Consider the following 26,696-nt stretch of genomic DNA (forward strand, 5'->3'; position numbering starts at 1 on the left):
TAGCTCATGTCCCACTTACTCTTGTTTGTTACCTCTTTGAATTTCTCTCACCAACTTCCTTGTTTTTGGCGGATTAAGCGACATCAGGATTCTCATTTAAACCCTCCATTCTCTCTATCTCAAGTCTCTCTTGTGTGTCTGCAATCTGCTTTCTCCAAGATGAACGACCTTCTCACGGTACTCTCTGTCGCTCTCTCTGTAGAATTCTGTTCTTTGCGCGTTTTCTTTTCTTCCTTTTTTTTTTTTTTTTTTTGTTACAGTTGAATAGATCTATATTATATGAATGAATCCTGTGGAATTAAAATTTTAATCTTAACATTCATTTTTTTAATTTTCTTGTAATGTTTTTTTTTTAATTGGCAATCGAATGAAGCAAAAAAAAAATCTTGAAAAGGTTGGGTTCTTCGATATGTCAGATAGAAGAAGAAAAAATGTGAACATGTTAGTTGCCTTTATGCTTCTCTATCGAGCGTAGGCGGAAGAACCCCAAGGCAATTCACTATTAATGTTAATTACCAAAAAGTTCGACTATAAAATTCTTGGGTTTCAAAACTTTGGATGGTTTATATGGAATGATTGACAATCCCCAGGAGTTCTTTGAATTTGCTGGATAAGGTGTTCTTTCTCTGATTCATTGCTTAGATTTTATTTGTGAGTTTCTTTACAATTTCTTCATGTTTTGAGATCAATAACTACGTCCAAATATTTGATCTCATGCTTGTTACCTGACCAAAAAGAAAAAGAACTCACAGCTAGAACTTGAGATGAGAAAACTGCCATGATAATGGTGATGATAATGATGATAGTCGCGATTGATTTACTAGAGGGCTGGTAGAACCCACTATGGTGATGATGATGATGATAGTCGCGATTGATTCACTAGAGGGCTGGTAGCACCCACCATGTTATTATGGGTGATTGATTCACTAGAGGGCTGGTAGCACCCACTATGTTATTATGGGTTTGTCACTATGAAATTGAGGATTGGTTCCAATTATCTCCACACAGGCCTTGATACTGAGATTGTAGAACAATGAGTTATTTGGGATTGTATACAATGAGACCATTTACTTTTGGTACAAGGTCAAAATTACTTATAGCAAATGAAAAAGAATATAATAAGATCATTTTTCTTTGGTATAAGATGGTCACAATTAATATTGACCATTAGATGTAAAATTGGGTAGCTACATTTATTGCATTAACCAAGCTCAAAGTTCAAAAAAAATTTCTTAAACCTTGTGACTCATCCAAACTATTAAATTTCACATCGAATGATTATATAAATAATTGTGACCTCTTTATATAATCTCATTGTATACAATTCCATAACTAATTAATGTAAAATCTAATAGTTTGGGTGTATCACAAAGTTCAAAAAAAATTCTTTTGAAGTTTGAGCTTAGTCAATGGAATAAATGCAGCCACCCTATTTCACATCCAATGGTCAAGATTAGTTATGACTGCCTTGTACTAAATGTAAATGGTCTCATTGTATACTTTTCCTTAAAATTTAAAGCCAATTATATACACAAAAAAAAATAAGTAGGCAAAATACAAAAAGAGTCGAATTGACTCAAAAATTACAAGAAAGATCGGTTAATGAAGATTTTTTAAATTTCTCCTTGGTCCGAGGATACCATCCTCAGACTGGTTTTATTTTTATATTTTTCAGTTTTCTTAATTGTTCTATGTTTGAGGGCAATTGGCGACAGGTCTGAAGTCCCCATCCTCGGACTGCCCACATTGTACTCTTGCATCTGCCTAGATTGTAGTGTTACATCGCATTACAAGTAGTCCTTGGTCTCCATCCCCATACCACCTATACTGTGGTCAAGCACCATAGTGTGGGCAGTCCGGGGATGGGGACCTCGGATTGCTAACTAGATTGAGCCAAGCGAGCAATCTGAGATCTCCGTCCTTGGACCACTTATAATGGGATATAACATCACAATTTGAGCAGTCTGATGATGGGAACCTTAGATTGGTCGCCAAATATCCTAAAACGTAGGACACAAAGAAGAAAAAAAAACTGTTTGGGGATGGTATCCCCAGACTGAGGGGTATTTTGGAAAAATTTAAAAGTCTACGGTAACCAACATTCCTTGTAATTTTTAAGTCAATTTGACTTTTTTTTGTATTTTGACTACTTTTTTGTGTGAGTACATAATTGACTCTAAAATTTATTTGCTCTCATGTGAATAACTTGACGGATTATGGAATGCAGCCTCATTGTGCCTATAGTACTTAAAATTTAGATGGTCTATAGTTTGTACCTAGAATGTTCTTGGTGCTCCTTATTGAATATGCGCATTCTATTTCGTGGAATTTATGTAGAAAACAACATATCGAATAAGCAAACTTAGGAATATTGCCTTTCAACTCTCAATTATTTATAGAAAATGTGATAATAATGTGAACTTCTTGAGAAGGGTTCAAGGAATTTGGGTGTCAGAAAGGTCATGTTTGAAAATTTGGAATTCAAGAAATCTATGGAAACCTATGAGCCCTGGAAAAATGACTGAGAATAAAAACAGATAAGTGGACGTGGAAGCTGTGAACCCTTGTTTTGAAAAAATTTGGATGCTTGCATTTTTCTCATTCATGGAATGTGAAGATAATACAATGCAAATTTTACAACAAAAATCCCTTAATTATTGGGATTGCGGAGAAGATTGAGGGAGAAGATAAGGAAAGGAGATAATGGGATTAACCTTAATTCTTGTTGTTTTCAATTTGCAAACTTGCCTAATACAGCCCCCAAGTTGGAGCATGAACGTTATTGATGCCCAACTTGCTCTTTAAGAAGTTGAAACAGATCTTTTCCCAAGGCATAGGTGACCATAACGACATTCTGATAACTAGTTGGAATGTATGGTGTTTAAAGAAGGGTGTCTTGAATTTTTTCTTGGAAGAGATGAAAATCGATTTCAATGTGTTTCGTCCTTTCATGATAATCTAGATGAGTGGCAATGTGCAGGGCTAACTGATTGTCTAAATAGAGTATCATTGTCACGACCCCACCCCCTGATACCCTACTGTACTTGTCGGAGGGTGACAGAGTGTGGAATTGCAACTAGAGGTCGCAAATGCCACTCAGGTGGGAGTGAACTCAATGCATTTTAAAAGAAGGAAATCAGAGCAAATCACAATATAAAACATAATCTCCCACAAGGGCCACAGAAAAATTCAGGTAATAAAAATTAAAAGGTTATATATATATATATATATATATATATATATATATATATATATATATATATATATATATATATATATATATATATATATATATATATATATATATATATATACTCCAAAATATTACAATTGGTCTAGGGCAACAAGGCCTCACAAACATAACATAGCATATACAATTTGAAAACAACTGTATCACCAACAGCCAACAGACACCTACAATACTAAAGAAGCCCCCTCGACGACCGTAAAGTTTTACTTGCCAACCTCAATCACCTCTCGCACATCCTCAACCTGCAGCTGCCAATCTACAAGGAGGGAAGTAAACGAAATGAGCTATAAAACCCAGTAAGTGGATCATAACACCTTGCTTCCTTGCCTATGAATATCATTTCATAACGATTTCAAGATATTATAAAAATCCTCAGTAAAATATGAGTCATATGTCAAAGCCATATCTATTACAGTGCCACAGATAATTCATAGTGCAACAATAATATATTGTGTCACTAAATATGATACGGAACGAGATCATCTATTCATTTAACAATACCAATTCTAATAGATTCACATGCTCAACCAAACACCACAATTACTAGTTAACTCATTCCCTAGTCCACCCACTCTCGAAATAGAAGTCCTACTCATCAGGCTAAGCCAATCCTATTGTTTAAGACCTCTACCATCACTCAAGAGGGAAAACAATGACAAGTGGGTGGCCCACTTTGTATTGTTTTCACACACACAAGTACTCCCTAATGCGCTTTGGGGCTATTGATAGGCTCTTGGTTTTGCAAGACACTACCCTCTCTTTACATCTCCGCTAGAGAGTGCTACACTACCAAAGGGGTCCCAATGGATACTGCCCATATATCTTAGGGGGAGAGTGACCCTCCCAAGTTCATATGACATCCTAGCTCCCTTCCTATCATCAGGAGTCAGGGAAAGGTCTCATCGTGGTGCAAGTCTATTCTCCCACATCACATATCATCGTGGTGCAAGTCCATGTTCCTACATCACATATCATCGTGGTGCAAGTCCATGCTCCCACATCACATATCAACGTGGTACAAGTCCATGCTCCCACATCACATATCGCTGATAAATAACCCATTGCATAGTGCTTCATCTCACATTTATCAGTATTATATCAAATCACATCACACTATCAATGAATGACACATTGTATAGTGCTTCATATCACATTTATCAGTATTATATCAAATCACATCATACTATCAATACATAGTGCTTCATATCACATATATCAGTATTATATCAAATCACATCACACTATCATTGGATGACCCATTGCATAGTGCTTCATATCACATTTATCGCATGCACTTATCTCATGATACCTATCACATGCATTCGTCACATACAATTGTCACAGTATAACAGTACCCACTACTAATGGGTGGCCCATTGCGTATTGGTTTGTATCAATATGGCTTACAGTATCAGTATCACAGTGTCACATTTTTAGCAATTTCAGACACTGATGTCTAGTTATAAATAGGGTTGTAACTTTTGATCCATTAGGAATTCGAAGATAGTTTTAAAATCAATTTTACACTAGACACATATATCTTTCAAATGGGGGTAGTTTGAAAGTGTTTGGACCTAGTTTGGCCCTTCAAAAGCTTAATAGAATTGAGGCATTCCATCTGAAATCTGATATGCAGTTGGGACGGTTACATGTCCTACTTAGCACAGTTATAACTTTCAATCCATGAAGCATTTCAAGATGATTTCCAAACAAAGTTTAAGAATGTGGATCTTTCTAAAAACTATGATTTGAAAGTATTTGGGCTCCATTTAGCCTTTTAAAAGTATGTGACAACAGAAGTGATAGTTCCAAAATTTGGTAACAATCTATCAACAATAACATATGCTCTAACGATTTCAAGCATAACTTTTAAAGTAGGAGAAATTTCGAAATGCTTTCAACATGCAACTTTAAGCCTCTTCAGAGATCTTTCAAATAGTAAAAGTCCCATAGCAACGTCAGTGATAGTGATAAACTAGGTGAAACTTGTTAACAGTAACATATCTACACATTTTGAGACATAACTTCTCCTTTATATAGAATTTAAACATTATTTAAACATGAAAATTTTAGTAGACTCATATATCTTTCCAATGGCAGTGATTTGAGGTCATTTGGGCCTCATTTGTCTACTCAAATATTCATTACAATAGCATAGAAACTTCCTAGAATTCCATAGTGTATACAGGACATGCCTCATCAAATGCTCAAAAATATTTCCATTCACAAAAGATAACAACATGGAGTTCCTTCCTTCTTACTATAGATTTACAAGGGCATTTTTCTACCAATTTTCACAAATAATATAGTAATTTACAGCTCTAAAATGCATCAAGCAATAAGGCTTCAATCTATAAAAACAGTGCCTGATTCTATTAACATGTAATCACTTCTTTCCTCAACATTCGCACTTAAAATTATCCCTAATCTCATGCCTCAAAAATATGGGTACAAGGATTATTTAATCTACTTACTTTGTGTGAAAGGTGCCTCAAAACTCCTTTTGGCAGTCTACTCAAGCTTCCATCAGTTGCTACAAGGGGTCACAGTGGGCACAAAGGTGAAAAAGCTCAAAGTGTGGTGCTCTAGTGAGAGAGAGAGTGTAGGAATGAATGGCACGTGAGAAAGAGGGCTTAAGTACCCTGCTGGCTGGGGTGGCTGTCCTAGGCTAGACAAGTGGCAAATGCCACACATGCACAAGTACAATTGGCGTACATGGCAGCATGCATCTAGCAAGTGGCAATCTCGTTCATACCCGACGGTGACACACACAGCGCTACATGCACAGCGTTGCGCTCATGGCGGTAGTCTATTTGCTCCATCTTACAGCCATTCATGAAAATTTCTTCTTCTCACACTCACGACACTGCCTCTTTCTCTATCTTCATGTCAGGCATTACACCCATGACACTGCTCTTTCTCTCTCTTCAAGCTCAGCATTACACCTTGACACGCATGGCGTTACCTCCTCTTCACACACGGCGTTACCTTAATACGCATGGTGTTACCTTCTACTCTTTCTTCTTACTTTCGTACATGCTTTCCCTTCTCTTGGTTTTTCATTGCCTCGCCCTTCTTTCTCGCCAGGAAAAAATTCTCGGTGGTTACAATCGTGGGTTCGGGATGAGAAATGCCAAAATTCAGTAGTAAATATTTTATTAGGTTAATTCCCAGCAGGCTATGGCCATGGGTACTCAACTTCGACAAAAGATCTTATAAAAAATAATAATTGATGCTTCAAATGCACAAATGCACACACTTTTCATTGATCACTCTTAGTTTAAATAGAAGTACAAAGTAGTTTAGGTAATCCATTTAATTATGGGATTGATGTGATTGTAAGATTATCATGATTCATTTGATCATGAGATAAACTGTTTCTTATGAAGAAACTTGTGTTGATCATATCACATGAACAAATCACTTGAACAATGGGTTTGACATGTGTATTGATTGTATTTCCTAATCCTTCCCCTCAATTTGGAGCATGAATAGAAATCATGCCCAACTTGCCTATAAGGTGTTGGAAGCATTCTTGTCCAAGGGCCTTGGTGAAGATATTTGCAAGTTGGCTGGAAATATGGAGGTAAGAAGTTTTTAACAGTCCATATTCGAGCTTTTCATAAACCAAATGGCAGTTGAGTTCGATGTGCTTAGTTCTCTCATGAAGAACTGGATTAGCAACAATATGGAGGGTGGCTTTGTTATCATAGAACATGATAATGGGTTTGTTATGAGGAATTCCAAGATCATGGAGAATATACTTTAACCATGTCAATTCTCAGCTTAGAATTGTCATGGAGTGATGCTCAGCCTCTACCGAAGGACGAGACACTGTTTTATGTTTCTTGGTTTTCCAAGAAATTGGGATATCCCCTAGGAATGTGCAATATCCACTTGTTGAGTAATGGGTCATGAGGCAACTTGTCCAATTAGAGTCACAATAACCAGTGATGTGAAGCTTAATTGATGATGCCAAAAGAATGCCATGACTAAAGAGGCTTTGAGATAGAAAAGCAACCGAATAGTAGCATTACGATGTAGCTTTTGTGGTGCTTGCATAAATTGACTCAGGATGTGAACATAGAAAACAATGTCTAGGCGAGTTATTGTCAAATATATGAGGTATCCAATGAGTCTTCCTCAAGAAGCGGGATTGTCTACCAAGTCACCATCCTCAAAATTTAACTTAAGGTTTTGTTCTATAGGGAAGGCGGCTAGGCGGGATCCTAGGATACCTATAACTTGTTGTATTTCTAACTTGTATTTACGTTGGTGGAGAAAAGTTCCCTTCAGGGATCGAGCCACTTCTATGCCAAGGAAGTACTTGAGAGGGCCTAAATCCTTGATGTAGAAGCAAGAGTGCAAAAATTGTTTTAAATGGTCGATACCAATGGGATCATTTCCTATTATGATGACGTTATCGACATAGATGAGAACACAAACATTTTTGTGGCCATAATTTTAACGAAATAAGGAATAATTGGCTTTAGAATGAAGAAAACCAGCATCATGAAGTGCAACAAATAGCTTTGAAAACCAATTGCGAGAGGCTTGTGAGAACCCATACAAAGATTTTTGTAATTTGTAGACGCGATGCTCTCCATGTGTATCAAAACTAGGTGGAAGTCACATATACGCTTCCTCCTCTACGTCACCATGAAAGAAAACATTGTTAATTTCAAGTTGATGGAGGGATCATTGCTTAATGGATGCAAGAGCTAACAAGCATCGAATAATGACTAATTTAGCGAAAGGAACAGATGTCTCACGATAATCTAGACCTTCCTTTTTTGTATAGCCTTTTGCTACAAAGAAGGCTTTATAACGTTCAATGGTGCAATTGGGACAATGTTTTATTTTGTAGACCTATTTGTAACAAATAGGTTGCTTCCTTGGTGGTAATGTGGCAATAGTAGATGTGTGGTTTACTTCAAAGGCATGTATCTCAGTAGCCATAACATCTCACCGTTCTTGGGATTTTAGTAGGGTCTCTTTAGTGAAAGATAAGGCTATAGAATATGCTCTTTGAGAAGGTGATAATTTTCCATAAGATAAAACAATAGAAAAAGGATGAGTAGTACCTGAAAAGGAAGAGGAAGATTGTAGGGGATCGACAGGAGCATTGGCCATATGGCAATGGTAAACTTGCAAATAAGGAGTGTGTGTTGGGCGATTGGATCGGTGAGGGTGGTTGGAGGGGGGGGGAGGGATTGAAGTCTGGTTTGTCAAATTAGGTATGGGTGGAGAGTGGTGAAGAGTAGGCATAATGCTATAGGGTTCAGTGGTGTGTAAGAAGTCAAGGATACGCATAAGATAAATATTGGATGTTGGTGGTTCATATAAGGTGACATTGCTGTAAGGAAATATATGATCATGGAATACAAAATCCCGGCTAACAAAAACTTTGTTCCTTTGAAGATCATAGATGCAATACCCTTTTTTATGAAAAGGATATTCGAAGAAGATGCCGGGGTGAGCCCTAGTATCAAATTTGTGATGTGAGTTAGGGTTGTGTGTGTAACACAAGCAACCAAATACATGTAGATGCTTAAAATCAGGTTTATTGTTAAGGAGGACTTTGTGCTAGAATTTACCATATAACAATGGTGTAGGAATTTTAATAATTAAATAGGCAGCAATAAGAATGCAATCTCCCCAAAATTGAAGAAGTAGATTTGCTTGGAACCTAAATCCATGTGCGACCTCGAGAAGATGCTTGTGCTTCTGTTCCACCACTCTATTTTGTTGGGGTGAGGATACACAACTATGTTGGTGTACGACATCATTATTTAAAAAAAATTGTTGCATGTCATTAGAAATAAATTTAGTACTATTGTGAATTCAAATTAATTGAATTTAACGGTGATATTGAGTTCTAATCATGGCAAAAAATCCTTGAGGTGTGTATTTGTTTCAGATTTCAACTTCATGAGAAACACCTATATGCGTGAGTGAAATCATCAACAATGGTGAGAAAATAGTGACCACTAGAGAACGAAGCAGTTTGATATCCACTTTATATGCCTCAGTGGATCATGCTAAAGGCATATTTTGTAGTAATGGCACTAGAAGTAAATGGTAGGGTTTTCAATGCCATAGGGCAAATGGTACAAACTTTTTTATTCAATGATAAAATAAAAGGAGCAGTTTTGGAAAGTAAATTTAAATGAGAATGTGAAATATGACCAAGTATGCAGTCCCATAAATCACGAGAACCATGGTTGGATGAAGGTGTCTTGAGGTTTGATGGAGTAACTTCAAGATAATAAAGGCCATGCACCTCCCTACCTACTCCAATCATCTTCTGTGTTGCCAGGTCATGAATGAAGCAGAAATGAGCATAAAACGTTAGATAACAATTTAATGACTTTGTCAACGAGCTAATTGATAAAAGGTTTTATTTAAAGGAAGGAATAACAAGACCATTTGACAAAGAAAGGTCATCATTCAGAGTAATAGAGCGTGTGTATGAGATGGGTAGATTGATTTCATTTGGTAAGGCAACAGGTTGTAAAGTTGAGGCATTAGAAATATGATTGAAGTTTGAAATGGAAGATGACATGTGATGGCTTGCCCCTGTGTCAATAACCCATTTGGAAGGAAAAGAAACACCAAAAAAATATTTATTATCTTACAAAGTTGCTATAGAAGAGGAAGGACCTGCTGTTATTTGACTGATGAGATGCCGGTATTGTTCAGGAGAGAGTTGGGCCGTGTTAGAGGAGCTGTGAAATAGGATTAAAGCATCTTGAACTGAAGAAGGGGTTCAATTCATCATTATGGAATTGTTGTACATTGGCAGCAATATGCCTAGGTGAATAGTAGCCTCCTTGATGATTAGGCTTCTTCAGTGGGAAGCTAATGAGACAGTAACAATGTGAGACATTGCGGTTGTCTTTACCAAAATATGTGCATTTCTCCTTTGGACGACCTTTGATAGCACGTTCATCAAAAGAATGGTATTCTTTTGAAGCCTTTGAAACAAGTAAAGCAGAGGCATCAACAAACAGAGGCTAGACATGCAAATCTCAATGTTTTTCTTCTTGCTTATGGGTAGGGGATCCATAAGCAAAACCTGACTCCTTATAGCATGACATGATTCATAGTGGCCCATTAAAAATTGTAATACTTCCCCACTCTATTGGATATCAACTATGGCCTTAACCAATCCACAAGAATAAAGGGGTAAAGTATTATAGGACTGCAATTTAGCTCAAGAAGCTTTAAGCTTTGTAAGTAAGATGCAATAGAAGAAGAACCTTGTTGTAGTGTTGCATCATCTTGAGAGATTTGCTAAATGCAATGCGTATTTTTTTTTGGAAAAGCGATCGTTAAGATCACTCCATACTTCACTGGCAGTTTCGACATACATCACACTCTAATATCAGTGTGAATAGAATTAATAATCCGTGAATATACTGTCTGATTATAGCGTTCCCATTGAGAGAAGGTTGCATTAGATTCAGCATGTTTAGAAAGAGATCCATTGACGAATCTAAACTTGTTCTTGGCCATAAGAGCCATGCTCACTGACCTGGACCAATTAGAATAGTTGCCACCTACTAAGGTTTGAGAGACAATGACATTTCTTGGGTTGTCTGAAGCATGGAGAAAGAAAGGCGATTCGGAGTTTACAGTAGTTGAATCCATTAGAGTTTTAGCTATCACGTGGTAAACGGATTTCAATAGAGAGAGAAAGAGAGATTTCGTTAAAAAGAACAACGACTATTCTATGAAGAGAGAATATTTGTTTGCAGGTCTAAGAAGAAAAGGCTTTAGAAAAAAAATAGCAGTAACTTGCTATGGAGTCCCTATACTCGATGAGCACACTCGAGAGGTTGATTATATTGATAAATCTATAACAGAAAGTAGCCAAGCGTCTTACCCAATAGCATACATTCTCAATGCCAATAGCATACATTCTCAATGCAAAGTCCCACCCAAAGAATGTTATCCTTTTGGCATGCGATGCCTTTGGAGTTTTACCACCTGTTAGCAAACTCAGCCTGGTGCAAACCATGTACCATTTCATCAGTGGTTACATGACTCTGGCTTGCTATTTGGGATGAGGTGAAAGAGCCTAAGCGAAACGAGAGAGTAAATCAATTATTCAAGTACTGGAAAAAGACACTTCCCACTCACTGTGAAGCAGGAAAAGTTCTGTAACAGCAGATGAAGAAGGGCCACATGTTATGGCTTTCAGAGTAAAGACGAATCACCAAAAAAATTTGGTAGCTTTGGCATGATCTTTTCAAGAGTGAGAAAGCCTGTGGATTTTCACACTCCATGTAAAAACTAATAATTGTTGCTTCAAATGCACAAATTCAAATACTTTTCATTGATCTCCCTTAGTTTAAATAGAAGTTCAAAGTAGTTTAGGTAATCTGTTTAATTATGAGATTGATGTAATTACAAGATTATCATGAACCCTTTGATCATGGGATAAACTGTTTCATATGAACAAACTTGTGTTGACCATATCACATGAACAAATCCATTGAATAATGGGATTGACAGGTGTATTGACCATATTTCCTAATATTGAGATTGTGTTGTTTCTTGGTTTTCCATGCAATGGAACTGTTGCCTAGTAGAGTATAGTAACCAGTGGTGGATAGTAGCTTGCCCAATCAAAGTCATAGTAACCAGACATATGAAGTTTGTTTGAACATGAAAGGAGAATGCCCTAGCCTGATGTAGTTTTGATGTATCTGAGTAATTGCAAAGCAGCATTAAGGTGAGGACAATGAGGTTGATGCATAAACTGACTTAGAATATGTATTGAGTATATAATATATGGCCATTTAGTGGTGTGGTAGATGAGCCTACCAATTAATTGGTGATAGCGACTGGGATCATCTATTGGTCCCCCATTAGAATTAGTGAATTTCAGATGTTATTCCAATGGGAAAGAAGCCGTATATACTCTGTAGCCGACCTGAAGGATTTCAAGAGCATATTTATGTGGAGTAAGAAAAATTTCCTTTATAGAGAGGTCGATTTTAATGCCAAGAAAATTCTTCAAATGGTTGACTTTAAGCTGTATGAATATGAAAAAAGGCTTTCAAGCTTCTATTGTCAAGATTTTAATTATTTATGGATTTTTTCAATCAACATTATTTAAAAAGCTTTAATTGTTTATAGATTTGCTCAATTAACACTATTTTAAGAACACTATATTTTATAATTAAGCATAGAAATAAACTTTTAGGTGATTGTTATGAGTTTCCAGCACCAAAAATCCATTTTCACTAGGGTTTGTAGGTGTAATTTGCTATGACTTTAATGTTGCTGTCTTTTGTAAACAATACCTCTTGGGAAATGACCATTGCGGCTCTAAAATTAACACAGGGATGTGGAAAGAGGTTATGACATAAGTCAAAATTGCCTCTCTAAAATAACAAGGGATGTGGAATGAGGATATATTTTCAAACCCCAAATGAATATTTTCCTAAAAAAATGATTAAGATTTTTTTATTTTTTTAATTTTTTTCGGTAATTCAGTGGGGAAGACATGCCTTACCCATTTTTTCAAATAATTTAGGAATTAGGTGTTAGTAGGGTAATCTCAATAGGAGTGAAACTACACCATGGTGACTAGGGTATTGGGTGTTTCCACCACGATACCAGCCTGTTTCCCAATGATTAATAATTTTAGTGTAAGGGAATAGTAAAGACTTTTTTGAAGTTTCGCCAAGACCTCAAATGTGCTTTTTGATGTGAGAGGTGTTAAATGTCCCTAAGGAACACACTTATCATTTTTACTTCCTAAATAGGGGAAATTGTCTTGTGACTAAGCAATGAACCTTTGCAGTTGCTAAATAGTAATGGGAATTCATCATCACTATTCAAAAAACTGGAGTACATCATTCTATAGACATGCTTTATGACTTTATGAAATTCAAAGACTATATGCTCTATTGGGACCAATATACACTTATTTCCTTGCGCCAAGTAGTAAACTGCATGAACAAAAAAATAAAAATAAAATACTTATCCTTGTATTGTAAAGGCTCCATTTTTTGAACGGCGAGATCTAGATGTTCATGTTAAGACTATCCATATTTTGGACGGCGAGATCTAGTGATTTAGGTTCTCAACATGTTGTTATCATCGTTATTGTATAGTTGTGAATGTCACTATAGCGTGCATGCTCATTAAAGATAATTTAGATTTAGTACAGCTCTTATTTTGACAATCACATGCAATTTTTTGAGCATATACTTATTGAATAGAGTGGTTTACTAAAATACGAAATGCTCTAGGCAGAAATTACAAAGAAGGTCGATGAACTCGAGTTTTTAATTTGTTTTCTAAAACTACCTTTCGATTCGAGGATTTCATCCTCGCACTGTATTTTATTTTATTATTTTTTATTTTTTAGTTTTTCGTTAGTAAGGTAGTGCTGCAAGCTTTAAGGCCAAGGGGTCCGAAGTTAGAATCGTCATACTGACATTGAGTGGTTTGAGGTCCCCATCCTTAGACTACTGTTTATCTCAAAAAATAAGAAATCAAGAGCGGTCTGAGGATGGGGACCTCAAACCGTCTTGGAAATGAGTTCTGCTCAGTTTAGAGAGCGGCCCGAGGTCCCTATCCTTAGACCACTCTTTTTTTTTTTTTGAAAAAATAAGACATATAGCGCGGTTTGAGGATGGCGATCTCGGATTGTTGTTTTTCTCTAAAAAATAAGAAATACAGAGTGATCAGAGGATGGGAACCTTAGACCTCTCAGGAACTAGGGGGCAATCTGACGATCCGAATCTCAGACCGCTTAGGAACTAGAGGGCGGTCCGGGGATCCAAACCTCAGACCGCCTGAGCACTGCCCCTAGAGCTCGGGGCACTGCCCCTACTAAAAATTAAAAATAAAATTAAAATGAGGTCCCAAAATGGCATCCTCGAACTAGGGACAATTTTGAAAAAAATAAAAAATTGGGGTTGACTATCCGTCCTTCTAATTTCTACTTATAAACCGAGCATTTCGTATTTTAGGTAAAAATTTCAAGTTCGAACGTAAATCACTCTATTGAATAACCGCTCCTTTGGAGCACATACTCATTGAAAATAAATACTCCTTCAATGGCACGTCATTAGTTGGTGTTTGTTCCTTAACTCCATCCCTTGGCACCTAAGTAGTCTTATGGGCGAAATTTTTTTACATTTGAGGGATTTTAAAGTCTATGTCATGCATGCTGCTTGAGGATTCAATTCGGACGCTGACCGATTGGCTAACTTCGCTATTTTTATTGTCCCCCTACCCTTAAGTCCTTCCCTCCCGGTCCCCTTGGGCTTGTCTTGCTTTTTCTTTACTCTTTTTTTTTTGTTTCTTTTTCGTTTGTATCTTGTCTTAATGAAGCTCACTTACTCGAAAAATTTGATGGCACTATTTTGAGGAGTGCTAGACGGATCTCTGGTTGTATTTTAGTGATATATGAAAGTCACGATTTCCTTGATCTCGAGACAACTCTAGGATAAACCCATTGTACTACAAAATAATATAATAATAGCACCATAAAAGAGCATGCCGAGAGTTACATATGATGTGTCGAAAGTATAACAACCAGTAAATTAGGTTCACATACCATATTATTCAGTTATTACAAAAATATCCTTTTATTTGAAATATACATTCATACCTGATGCCCGCTATTTTTCATTTGTCCCCAATCTATTATTTTTTGGATTTTTAAAATTTGTAAATTAAGTTTATTTTTGGATTTTCACAATCCAAAAAAAGACCTAGGTTTTTATTTAAAAAAAATAAAATAAATAAATAGAAAAAAAAAAAAATATATATATATATATATATATATAAAAACAAAACAAACTCCGTTCTCTCTCTTGTTGGCGTCACGATGTTATATGTACGATGACAAATTTGGAACTTGAAGTCTAAACTGTGATAATCCAAAAACTTGCCTAGATATTTAAGATGTTCAAAAACTGAAAATTAGTCTAAACTTGCACATAACTTACGTTTTGAATTCTCACATTTTCATAATCCAAATATTTAAAAATAACTAATTTTCACATTTTTGGAATTTCAAATTTGAATATAAAAATTAATAATAATTCAACGTGTCTATTTTTGGATCTTTAAAATGCAAAAATTCTAAAAAATAACTAAGTTTCACATTTTTAGGATAATCCAAAAGTTTTAAAATAACTAATTTCAATCATGTCGATCTGGATTTTGAAAATCAAAAAACTGGGCAATTTGGTCATTTTTAAAAAGACCGGGTTTCTATACGCCCAAGCATGCATATATAAAAATGCGGGCCTCTAAATAAATCGATTTTTGAGATGGACTTTAAGACTTAATTTTTAAGGACATGTAATCTCTGACATGGAGATCGTGAATATGAATAAATAAATAAATTTTAAAAACTAAAAATAATAATTATAGTAAATAAACATTTGGACTGGTAGTTTCCATTGGTTTTATATGGAACAACTACTTGCATCCATCTTTAAGATGGACACTATACACTTTCTAGACCGCATATGTAGAAATACGGTCAAGCCCCGTATGAAACAATTTTCCTTTTAAAAATTACAAAGAAAATCAATACAAATAGCAATAATACAAATCCTATAGGTAAATTTCAAACGAAGTTAATTAAAGCGGACCCATGCGTATTTTACTCTATAATAGTTCCATATAAAACCAAATGTCCTCTTGTGAAAATTTCTCTTTTATTTCTCTTTTATACCTTTTGCAGATAATTGTACTTTTCATCAATAAAAAAAGTAAAGGAAATCAATTAATGGAAGCTCATGGTAACCTACAATCAAGAGGTGAATTATATGAAATACAAATCTCACACTAAGAGCATCTGTGGAAAACCATAGAATTCTGAATAAAATATTTTGAACTTATAGTTCTCTAACCATCTCAAGACACCCAATGGATATGACAAACAATAAGGAATCTGCAGTTTGTAATGTGCAGGAATGTGCAATTCAACTTGTTAGATTTCCATGGAAAATTTATAGGTGGGTCATTTTGAACTATTTGGGAATACCATTAGAAGAGTTTATAGTAAAAAATTGTGGCATAGAGTGTGACACAGTCTTTGTAATGATATAGTAAAAAAATAGAAATTTTATCATACGAATTTAATAGATATTGTGATTAAGTATTATGAAAAGACGTTTCTTTTATATACAATATATTATGGTTCGTTTAGTAAGCTTTCATGAGTCAAAAAGTATTTAGTGGTCTGCTATGTGTGGCAGTTTAGATAGGATTTGAGCTGCTTCGTTGGAGATCATAAATAATCATTTTGTTCTAACATCTCTATGAATCAGAAATCCAGATTGGGAGTCCCGATTTTCTGTCCTTCGTAATGAAATGCTCATAAACTTGGGAAGAGTAATGCTTTGTAGCTATTTTTTTGCTTCTTATGTTTTCTTTTTCTTTTTTTTAAAATAGCTTTTAATCAAAGTTTAGCAAAATTGTGCTCGAAACTCCCATAAATATTTTGAGGGATAATTGCAGGATTCTTTTGCGGCCCCTGCAAAAAAAGCTTCTAGAGAAGGAGATGTAGAATTAGGAACAAAGCTTGCTAGGAATGCATCAGATGTGGGGATGGAAAGTTTCTTCAAGCAGGTAGAAAGCATGATACATTATGCATAAGGACATGAGACAATTTCATAATTGTTCGAAATTTTTTAGTTCTTTAGACAATCCTTTTGTTGTCACTTATGATTTTAGGTAAGAGAGATTGAGAAACAAATTGAGAAGGTCTCTAAGCATCTTCAAAAGCTTCAAGTAAGTGGTGCCCCCATCATCCTTGTTGTTGTGGAAGTTAAGGTTGCTAGTTTTAGTTGCAATTTGCATTTTAAGAACTATTTACTTGAGTTATCTCCAAATCTTAACCTTCTGTCTCGTTTGTTCATTTTCCATAAAAATGTCAGTTAACATATTTTGAGAGTTCTTACTGGGCATAACATGGGGTTTGAACAAGTGAACATAGCTTGGTGTCCTTTGTGTTCCATGAAAAGAAAATATTCCAAGTTCTTATTTATTTCTATGTTTTCAACCATGAGATTTAATTCTCACAAATAAAAATTTGTAATGATCGTAATAGGTAGATGCTTTCTGAAGTATCCAAAATAGTAATCTATTTGTAATTCCTATTTTCTGCGTTTTTGGTATGACTCTTGGCTTTTCTCTTCAAAACGATTATCATGAACTTATAAAGGCTATCATATATCTAAAAACATGTAGTGTTTCACTAGGTAACTCAATATCAAGACTTGGAGACTCAATTTTAGTCTGTCAAAATTTGAAATTTCATTCTTTTAGTCAAAAGTTTTTCTATCAAAGAGAATTTTCTTAAAATTATGATTTAAATGGAAAAAATCTAGTTGTGTTCTCCCATTATTTCTTATGAAAAAATAGAGAGTGAATGGAATCTGTTGACTTCTAGTATTATTGATCAAAATTGTATGTACAACAAGTTCATAGAAATACTTCGGCACGTAAGATTCTCATCGGCCAAATCCTAGTTTAGACAAATATTTGCTGAATCCCCAAATCATGATTCTGATCTTTGGAATCAAGAAGGTGGCCTAACAATATTAGGACCTATAGTCACTTCTTGTGTGAAACCACACAAATGGGAGTGGGGATGTAGAATCGGGGATGTGGCTGCTAGTGTTGCTCAGAAACATAAATGTCAAGAAGCATGAGTTGCAAAGAATCAAAGATTGTGAGGAATTTCGGAATGTCTTATATGTTTCTAACAAATGTCCGTTGAAGTTTGCAAGTAAACGTATGCAATTGTTTTAGAAAATCACATTAACATTTAATCAGTTTCACCTCTGGTAAAGCTATTCGATCTAAAATGCTATGATTCTCGTCATTCAACTGTAAGCTCTTTTCACATATGCGCAGGATGCCAATGAGGAATCTAAGTCTGTTACTAAGGCATCTACAATGAAAGGTAAATCTCAGAGGAATCTTATACCTCGTTGTGCTACAAACACTTTTCTTTGGCATGATGCTTAATGCATCCCATTCCCCAGCCTTAGTATTCATGGCTAGTAATCTTAAAAATAGAAAAAATGTCGCATTACAGCAATCAAGCAAAGGATGGAGAAAGATGTTCATGAAGTAGGTAGAATTGCCCGTGGTGTCAAGTTGGAACTTGAAGAAATTGACAGCGTTGTATATAATCTTTCTTCATGCCCGAATGCATCATTTCAATTTTACAAGAATAATGAAAAGGAACTCTTGTTAAAACTTCAATTTACGCTTCTCAGAATTTGGCAAACAGAAAGAAGCCAGGATGTGAAAAAGGTACAGGTGTGGACCGATCCAGAACAATTATGACAGTGTAAGTCATACGTAGCTATTAAATTCCAACTTTAATGTTTCCTAGTAAAAGAAATGCTCATATTACTTCTCTCCTTCTAGGGATCAGAAAAACAATTGAGCTTTTTCATGGGTTTAGAAAGCCACCTATAAGTCACTCGTGTGTCCTTCCTGCAGTGCTCTGAAGAAAAAGTTGAGGGAAAAGATGTCTGAGTTTCAGGTGTGTACTATGTCAAGAATGCTTTAGTTCTATATTTTCAAGATACATCTTATTTTTTGGTGTAATTTTTATTTCTGATTTCAGATGCTAAGACAAACAATTCGGGAGGGATATCGTGAAGTTGTTGAAAGAAGGGTCTTTACTGGTACTTTCTCATCGAAACCAACTTCACTTTCCTTTCTTTTTGATTTTTTGTGAGCTATAGTCCCACGTTGCAGTTAATTTTAATCTCACTTTCTTCTTGTCACGATCATTTTTGTGTCTGTTTCGAGCAGTTACAGGAACCAAACCTGATGAAGAGGTGAGATTGAATACTGAAGTGGAAGGTATTGGTTGACAATTGATATTTTTATAATTAGATTTCTTACTTGTGAATATTGGATATTATAGATGATTGACCAGTTAATCGAGACTGGAAATAGTGAGCAGATACTGCATAAAGCAATCCAGGAACACGGAAGAGGGCAGGTGCTTCCACTCTCTGTTGTAAAACATTATGTCAAATCAAATATCCCTACATGGAAATTGATGATGAATTGAGATAAAAAGATGGTGGATTTTTAAAAGTTCGCTTCGTTGTTCTCCTTTTTTCTTCTTGTTTTCGAAAAAGCATGACATATTGAACCATGGCTGAAAGAGAAATCATATTAGTCAGTATTGAAATTTTAAGTGAAGGTTGGAATTTGAATAAATTAATTGAAAGCATTCATTTTTTTCTTTCAATTTCAATTCTTCGAATTTGTACTCAAAGCTCACATGTTTATCTTTCTTGATCATTTTTGAGATTCTACCAGTCGCTATAGACCTTGTTATGTTCATACTTTAAGCAACATTAAGGCTCTATTTGGGAAGACGAAATCTTAAAAATAAAGCCATTTTTTTCCTTCACTTTCCAATGAAAATCTACCACCCATAGAGCTAAAAAAAAAAATGTTTTTCCCTCATTAACAAATAATTCCATTCATCTAGTAGACTTGTTTGGGCATCCAAATGGGATCTAACCTTTTATATATGGTTGGTTTTCCTTTTGGATTTACATGACAAAATTATTGTAGGTCATGGACACATTGGCAGAGATTCAAGAACGCCATGATGCTGTTAATGAGATAGACAAGAAGCTCCTTGACTTGCATCAGGTGACTTCATAGTTCTAAAATGCTCTCCATTCCTTGTTGACATTGAATCTAGAGCGCATTCTCAAGGGAGTGCCTACATATAGACTTGTTTCCCTCATGATAATCTTCTTGGAACTTAAATTTTTTGATGCACTTTAAAAAAAAATGATTTTAACTTCTTATACACTTAGATGTGACTGATCAAAAGTTAGACATTAGGATATTATTTATTTTCAGGCATGTCTAGAGTGCATCTTTATTTTGCGTTTTTTTCTTCAAAGACTAGTCAAGAAGTTAAGGAGATTACATATCCGAAACTTGGGAGTATTAAAAATATTTCAAGATAGAGTTTTGCACAAGGGATTTATTCTATATATTACAGATTTTCCTCGATATGGCCGTGTTGGTTGAGGCTCATGGTGAACTGCTGGACAACATTGAAACTCAGGTTCGTTCCTTGCTCTTTGCATCCTAAGAAAATATTCTCCCTTAACTATTAGAAAAATATTGTGGATAAAGCATACATTCAATGAAGATTTGTGTAACTACGAGAGAGTGAGGGGTTTAAAAATGCAACCCCCTCATAAAATCCTTCAGGTGGTCATAATCAATGTTTCAAATTGAAATCAACTGCCAAATTAGCAATTTCTGAAACAAGCTCCCCTAGTTTGACTCAGTTGAGTTGCCAAATTAGCAATTTCTGAAACAAGCTCCCCTAGTTTGACTCAGTTGAGTTCGATCTAACCATGCCATATTTAACAAACAAAATTTAAAATGCTAGAAAACTAGGAGGACTAGGCAGTGTCTCCATTTCCAGCCCAAAAATGCCAACCACCCAATCCAATATTACTCAAGTGTTGAGTGTCCCATCTCATGAGGGATGGGAACCGTTGCTATTTCCCCAATAAAATGGCCCTCAACCAACAAAGCCACGCTTAACTGATGGTGAAGCTTTAACCGCCAAAGGCAACCATAACTGCTAGAGACAGCCTTAACCGACAGAGGCAGCTCAACCACCGGAATCACCTTTAATCGACGAAGGCAGCTTAACTGCCGAAGGCATCTGAAGCGACGGAGGCAATTTAACCATTGAAGGCACTTTAACCATCGAAGGGACTTTAACAGACGGTGATCCTCCCTAACCACCAATGAAAGCAAGAAAGGGAGAAGAGAAGGGTGTGAAGAATGTGTACATGGATTAGAGATGGATTCCAGTACCGGGAGTAGGAGGATCACTCAACAGGAATAACTGGAACATCTGGAAGTCAAAGATAGAAGATCTTATATACTTCAGGGATGTGTACACACCCATTGAAGGGGTGGAATGCAAGCTTGAAGGTATGGCTGATGATGAGTAGAAAAGACTGAACCGAAAAACTCTCAGAACTATCCGACAATGGTTGGATGAAAATGTGTTCCATCATGTGTCGACGAAGGCATCCACCAAGTCATTGTAGGATAAGTTACATGATTTGCACGAGAAAAAATCCATAGGATATAACACATTCTTGATTAGAAAATTGGTAAACATGAATTCAGGGATGGGGGATTTGTTGCAGAGCACTTGAATCAGGCATAAAGTATTGTTAACCAACTCACATCGATGAAGTTGTTCCAAGAAGATAAGCTACAAGTTCTGCTTTTGCTTGGTACTTTGCCAGACAATTTGGAGACCTTGGCAATCTCTGTAATTAACTCAAACACTTAATATGATAGTGACCATGAGTTAGGCCACTAGCAGCTTGCTGAATAACGAGATGAGAAGAAGATCCTTCGACACATTGAACTCGCAAGCTCTTGTCATAAATTAAGGAAGGTCCAGGAATGGGGACCAAAACCGATCTATTGATAAAGCAAGATTTAAGATAAGAAAGGGGGATCACATGCTTTCATTGTGGCAAGGAAGGGCACATCAAGAAAGAGTACTGGAAGCTCAAAAAAGAGCAAAATGAGGATAATATCAAGAATGACAACAGGAAAACCACTGTAGTGACTACTGATATTGATGTGGTCAGAAACTTTGGCGACGGGTGCATCAATATTTAATCAGGTTTGTGTATCTCGGATTGAGTTGTAGATACTAGAGAATCGTTTCATGTTACCCCATTTAGATGCTATTTTGCTTCTTACATAGTGGGATATGTTGGCTCTGTAAAGATCAAGAATAGTGATTCCTCAAAGATTGTGGATAACGAAGACGTACACATGAAAATTGATATTGGGATGAAGATAGTGCTAAAGGACGTCAAATACATACCGGATATTCGTCTAAACCTCATCTCAAGAGGGTATTTAGATAATATCATAATGAAGTATACCACTCAGTGTTCGACAAGGGACACTAAAAGCCAATGAAGGGATATCTTGTCATAGCAGTAAAACGTATTATTCACTCTACAGAACTTAGGTGTAAGTCTTCAATGGCGAAGTCAATGGCTCCAGAGAAGAACCCTCATTTGACCTATGGCACAGATGTCTTCACCACATGAGTGGAAAAAGACTGCAAATCTTAAGAAATAACATATTCTTCCTAGTGTCAAGATTGCATTCTGACCCTATGTGACCACTATTTGCTAGGAAAACAAGATAGAATCTCTTTTTCCAGTAAGCGCTCTAAAGATATGAAAGTCCTGAATCTAGTATATTCGAACATATGTGGTCCCATGGATGTGAAGTCACTTAGTGGCACATCATATTTCATCACCTTCATCAATGATGCTTCAACAAAGGTGTGGGTGTAGTTAATGAAATGGAAAGATCAAGTCTTTGAGATCTTTCAAAATTTTCATACTAAGGTAAAAAAGGAGATAGGTAAGCTGCTTAAGTAGTGTCTTAGATCTGACAATAGGGGAAGTATACATCGAATGATTTTAAAAGCTATTGTGTCAAGCATGGCATAAGGCATGAGAAGACATTGCCATATACCCCAGTGTAATGGTATAGCAGAGAGAATAAATTGTATATAGAGAGAGTTACAAGCATGTTATCTACCGTCAAGTTATCAAAATTGGGGTGAAGCAGTCCTCAGAGTATGCTAGCTAATAAATAGATCCCCATCATTTCCTCTTGATGATGAGATCTTCGAGAGTTTGGGCTGAAAAAGATGTATTATTTGCACTTGCGGGTATTCGCTTGTAAAACATCGGTGCATGTGCCCAAAGAACAAAGATCCAAGTTGGTTAAGAAAACACTCATGCATCTTCCTAGGGTAATCAGATGAAGAGTTTAGCTACAGGCGATGAGATTCTGAGAATAGGAAGGTGATCAAGAGTAGGGATGTGGTCCTATAATAATACCTTACCATTGAAGATGTGAAGAAGTCAAAACAACTATAAAGTGCCACTTACAGTAGGAATTTTGTCTTATAGTTCCTCCTACCATAGTAAATAAAGATAGGGGAGAAGTGCCACAAGAGGTAGGGTCCCAAGAGTTTGACATGTCAGTTACAGGTGATGTGGAGTAGGGGGAGCTGGCCTTTTAAGAAGTGCCACCTATAGTTAAACTGAAATGGTCCTCTAGTAGACATAAACACCCTATCGGATACCTCACATAAGGGTATATATTATACACTAAAGGAGTGAACCAAAAAGCTACCAGGAAGCCCAGGTTGACAAATATGAAGAGGTGTGGGTTAAAGCTATACAAGATGAGATTGCATCCTTGCATAAGAATCACTCCTATGGCTTGGTAAAGTTGCCAAAGGCAAGAAGGCACGGGAGTTAAGTGTCATGCAGAGCCCTTCAACCGAAAAGAAGAATGAAGAAATGCAAAAATTTCCCGATGTGTCAGTCGTAGGAAGTTTGATGTACGCTATGATGTGCACCAGGCTAGATATCACACATGCAATTGACGTACTGAGTAGGTTTATCACTAATAATGGCAACGAACATTGGACACCGGTCAATTGGATATTCAGATATCTTAAAGCACCATCAAAAGTGTTTGAACTTTGGGGGAAGAAAACATGTGTCACATGGGTACACAGATGAAAGTATGGCTGAAAAACTAGACTCTAGGAAGTCAATCTCGAGATACCTACTTACTTTTGCAAGAGAAGATGTTTTATAGAAGTTAAAGTTGCAGAAGGGTGACAAATTGTTGCCACTATGAGAAATCCATACCGACAGGAGTACATCGGATATGATGACAAAGATCTTGGCCAGAGACAAGCAAAAATCATGCAGAAGCGTGGATGACATTGGTACCATTTGAGCATTTGGTTGATTTGAAAAGGAAAATCTCCCTCTTAGGACAAGAGGGGGAGATTGTTGAGTGTCTCATCTCATGAGGAAGGGGCATCAGTACTATTTCCTCAATAAAATTAGGTGTAGTGTTAAGATAACTCATTGGGATGTTGTAGTGGATAACCATTAAATGAGAATAAGTTGAGAGATAGACTCAACGTGAGAGGAGGGAGAGATTCTGAAAAACGAATCTCATCCCACATAAAAGGGAGCCCCACGTTGAGGCTTATTGATCATTCTCTCTCTTCCCGAGTTAACATGATCCTCTTCTTGAGGTGTGTCTCTCTAATATAGAGAGAGTTATAGAGAGCCTAGGAGGAGAAGAAACATAGATACAAAAAGCATTCTTTTAGGGAGTAGAAGAAGAAGAGAGACATTGAGAAGCCCGTTAGAAAGAGAAAGAAAGAACATTTTCTTTCAGAGAGATACAACCTCCACAAAATCAAGATGCCTCTGAGAGAGAGAAGAACCTCAGATAAGGAAATCATAGAGAATGAAATCCTTTAGAAAAAACTATAGAGCCCAAGAAAGCTTGCTTCATGGATGATTTTATAATTATTATTTTAATTGTGGATCTGATCTTTCTCCCATGGATGTAGACTAAAGTGATGAACCACATAAATTTTGATAGTATTTTATTTATTTATTTGCTTGTTATTTTCACTCGTACACACACACACAGATTTTTGGTTCATTTGTCTTATATCTGGGTTTCACTCTGTGCATCCACAATTTTGTAAGAGGCCTCCACAAGGTGAGCCAAAGGTCAAGGGAGTCCCAAGTTGGGCAATCAACAGAAATGCCTTTAATCATGAACAAATAAGGGTATTTAAGTAATTTAATACCCTATCTTAACAGTACACTTATTTTTACCAAAAAGAAGGAGAATACCATTCTGCTATGATGATAGAACCAAGTTGGTTCCAGTGAATTATTCTCATCCCCTTATCATCACAGTGCTATTAGCTGAAGCAATACCCCAGCTATGAACACTTAACATTCATATTACCATGATTATCTCTTATTAATCTACCATACTCCATACCCATCAACTTACCATCAAAATTTAACTTTGGAACCCCATCCAAAGACCATTTTTTCGCTTGTCCAAGCAAAAAATTTTTGCTTGAACAAGCCAATTTTTTACTAATGAAGAAAATGCAGGGATTAAAAATTAATAATGTGCACCTACAGGTGACAAATGCAGTGGACCGTGTGCATTCTGGGACCGATGCCCTACAAAGAGCCAAAAGCTTGCAGAAGAAGTCCAGGAAGTGTATGTGTGTTGCCATTTCCATCCTAATAGTAATTGCAATAATTATTTTGCTTTCAATATTAAAGCCTTGGAAAAAATAATCAAGTTCTTGCTACTAAAAGAAATTTGTATACAATAATTGAATGAAATTGGAGCATAAACAAAGCAGATCGCTTCCTAATGTGAATTTTTTAAATGAATACTTTTAGCATTACAAATAATATTTAGTTTGTCCTTGTCGCTTTTTCTGGAGATATCAAAAGAAAAAAAAAATGGTTTTTTTTGTCTATTATATCCAAAAAGAGGGGGAATGCAAATTTCATTGGATCATTAATTGTTTATGTCGTTGGGTGCACGTCGATCCTTTGATTAGATCCCCATGAAAATCAGGTTGTTGTGAGTAACATATTATGATGAGGACTTTGTTTTTCTTTTCCATTGCCGATGTTTGGGTTGAGAAAACTCCATAAAAGAGTTTAGAACTATCAATATCTTATTTTCCATCTTTTATTTTATTTTATTTTATTTGCTTGGGCATGGGGCTATTAATTGGGTTTCAAATTATTATAACATTATTTTCATCTTCATTTAGTTTTGGGTGTGGTTTGTATAAGGTTGAGGCCTTAAACAATCAAAGTAAGGTGGACCTTCAAATAGTGCCGGAATATGTTGTTTCAGTATAAAAAATCTTTTCGATGGCTTTAAAAAAAAAATTCATCTTGAATTATAAAATTTGAAGATTAAAAAATAGTGTAGATCGAGCAGATCTATGAAAACTTGAAAATCTTGAAAATTGACGGTCTAGATAATACAAGATGCACTATTTCCAAAACTTGAAATCTATTTCTTATCATATTGATACATCTAGAGGTCAAGGTAATCTAATTGAGGGTTTTCTTAGTATCAAAATGTATATCTTTCAGTGAATTTTTGAGATGCGTTTTAATTTGATGATCCAAGGCTTCACCCTTACATAAACTTTTTCATTTAGTTTTTGCTAGTTGGCATGCTCATCTAGTGCCATTAATGACCCACTTGCTTTAGCATCATTATGGGTCTTCCAATTTATCAAGATTGGATAACCTACTCAATTCTAGTAAAAATAGATTTGACAGCTGATCGGGAAAGAAAGAGTAGGAGTAATAGTTTACAATATAAATATAATATAAATAAAACAAAAACAAAAACAAAAACAAAAACAAAAAAAAACTCAACTTTGTTCAATCGGTTTGAGAAGTCAAAACCTATTAATTCAACTAGCCAAAACGAGTCAAATATTGGTTTTCAC

General features: G+C 35.9%; 1 protein-coding gene across 1 annotated transcript; it reads left to right on the forward strand.

Moving 5' to 3' along the window:
* The first annotated feature begins 26 nt into the window (after positions 1-26).
* On the forward strand, positions 27-25,644 carry LOC18421675 (syntaxin-132). Its single transcript, XM_020661586.2, has 13 exons — positions 27-177; positions 16,754-16,864; positions 16,970-17,026; positions 18,155-18,203; positions 18,339-18,427; positions 18,523-18,596; positions 18,752-18,794; positions 18,879-18,939; positions 19,070-19,095; positions 19,185-19,262; positions 19,850-19,930; positions 20,292-20,357; positions 25,348-25,644. The coding sequence occupies exons 1-13, from the start codon at positions 160-162 to the stop codon at positions 25,507-25,509; spliced, it is 915 nt and encodes a 304-aa protein (XP_020517245.1). The 5' UTR covers positions 27-159; the 3' UTR covers positions 25,510-25,644.
* The last annotated feature ends 1,052 nt before the right edge of the window (positions 25,645-26,696 follow it).

The sequence above is a fragment of the Amborella trichopoda genome, chromosome 2, assembly GCF_054954075.1.
Source record: "Amborella trichopoda isolate Santa Cruz 75 chromosome 2, AtrichopodaSantaCruz75HAP2 v2.0, whole genome shotgun sequence".
Lineage (NCBI taxonomy): Eukaryota > Viridiplantae > Streptophyta > Magnoliopsida > Amborellales > Amborellaceae > Amborella > Amborella trichopoda.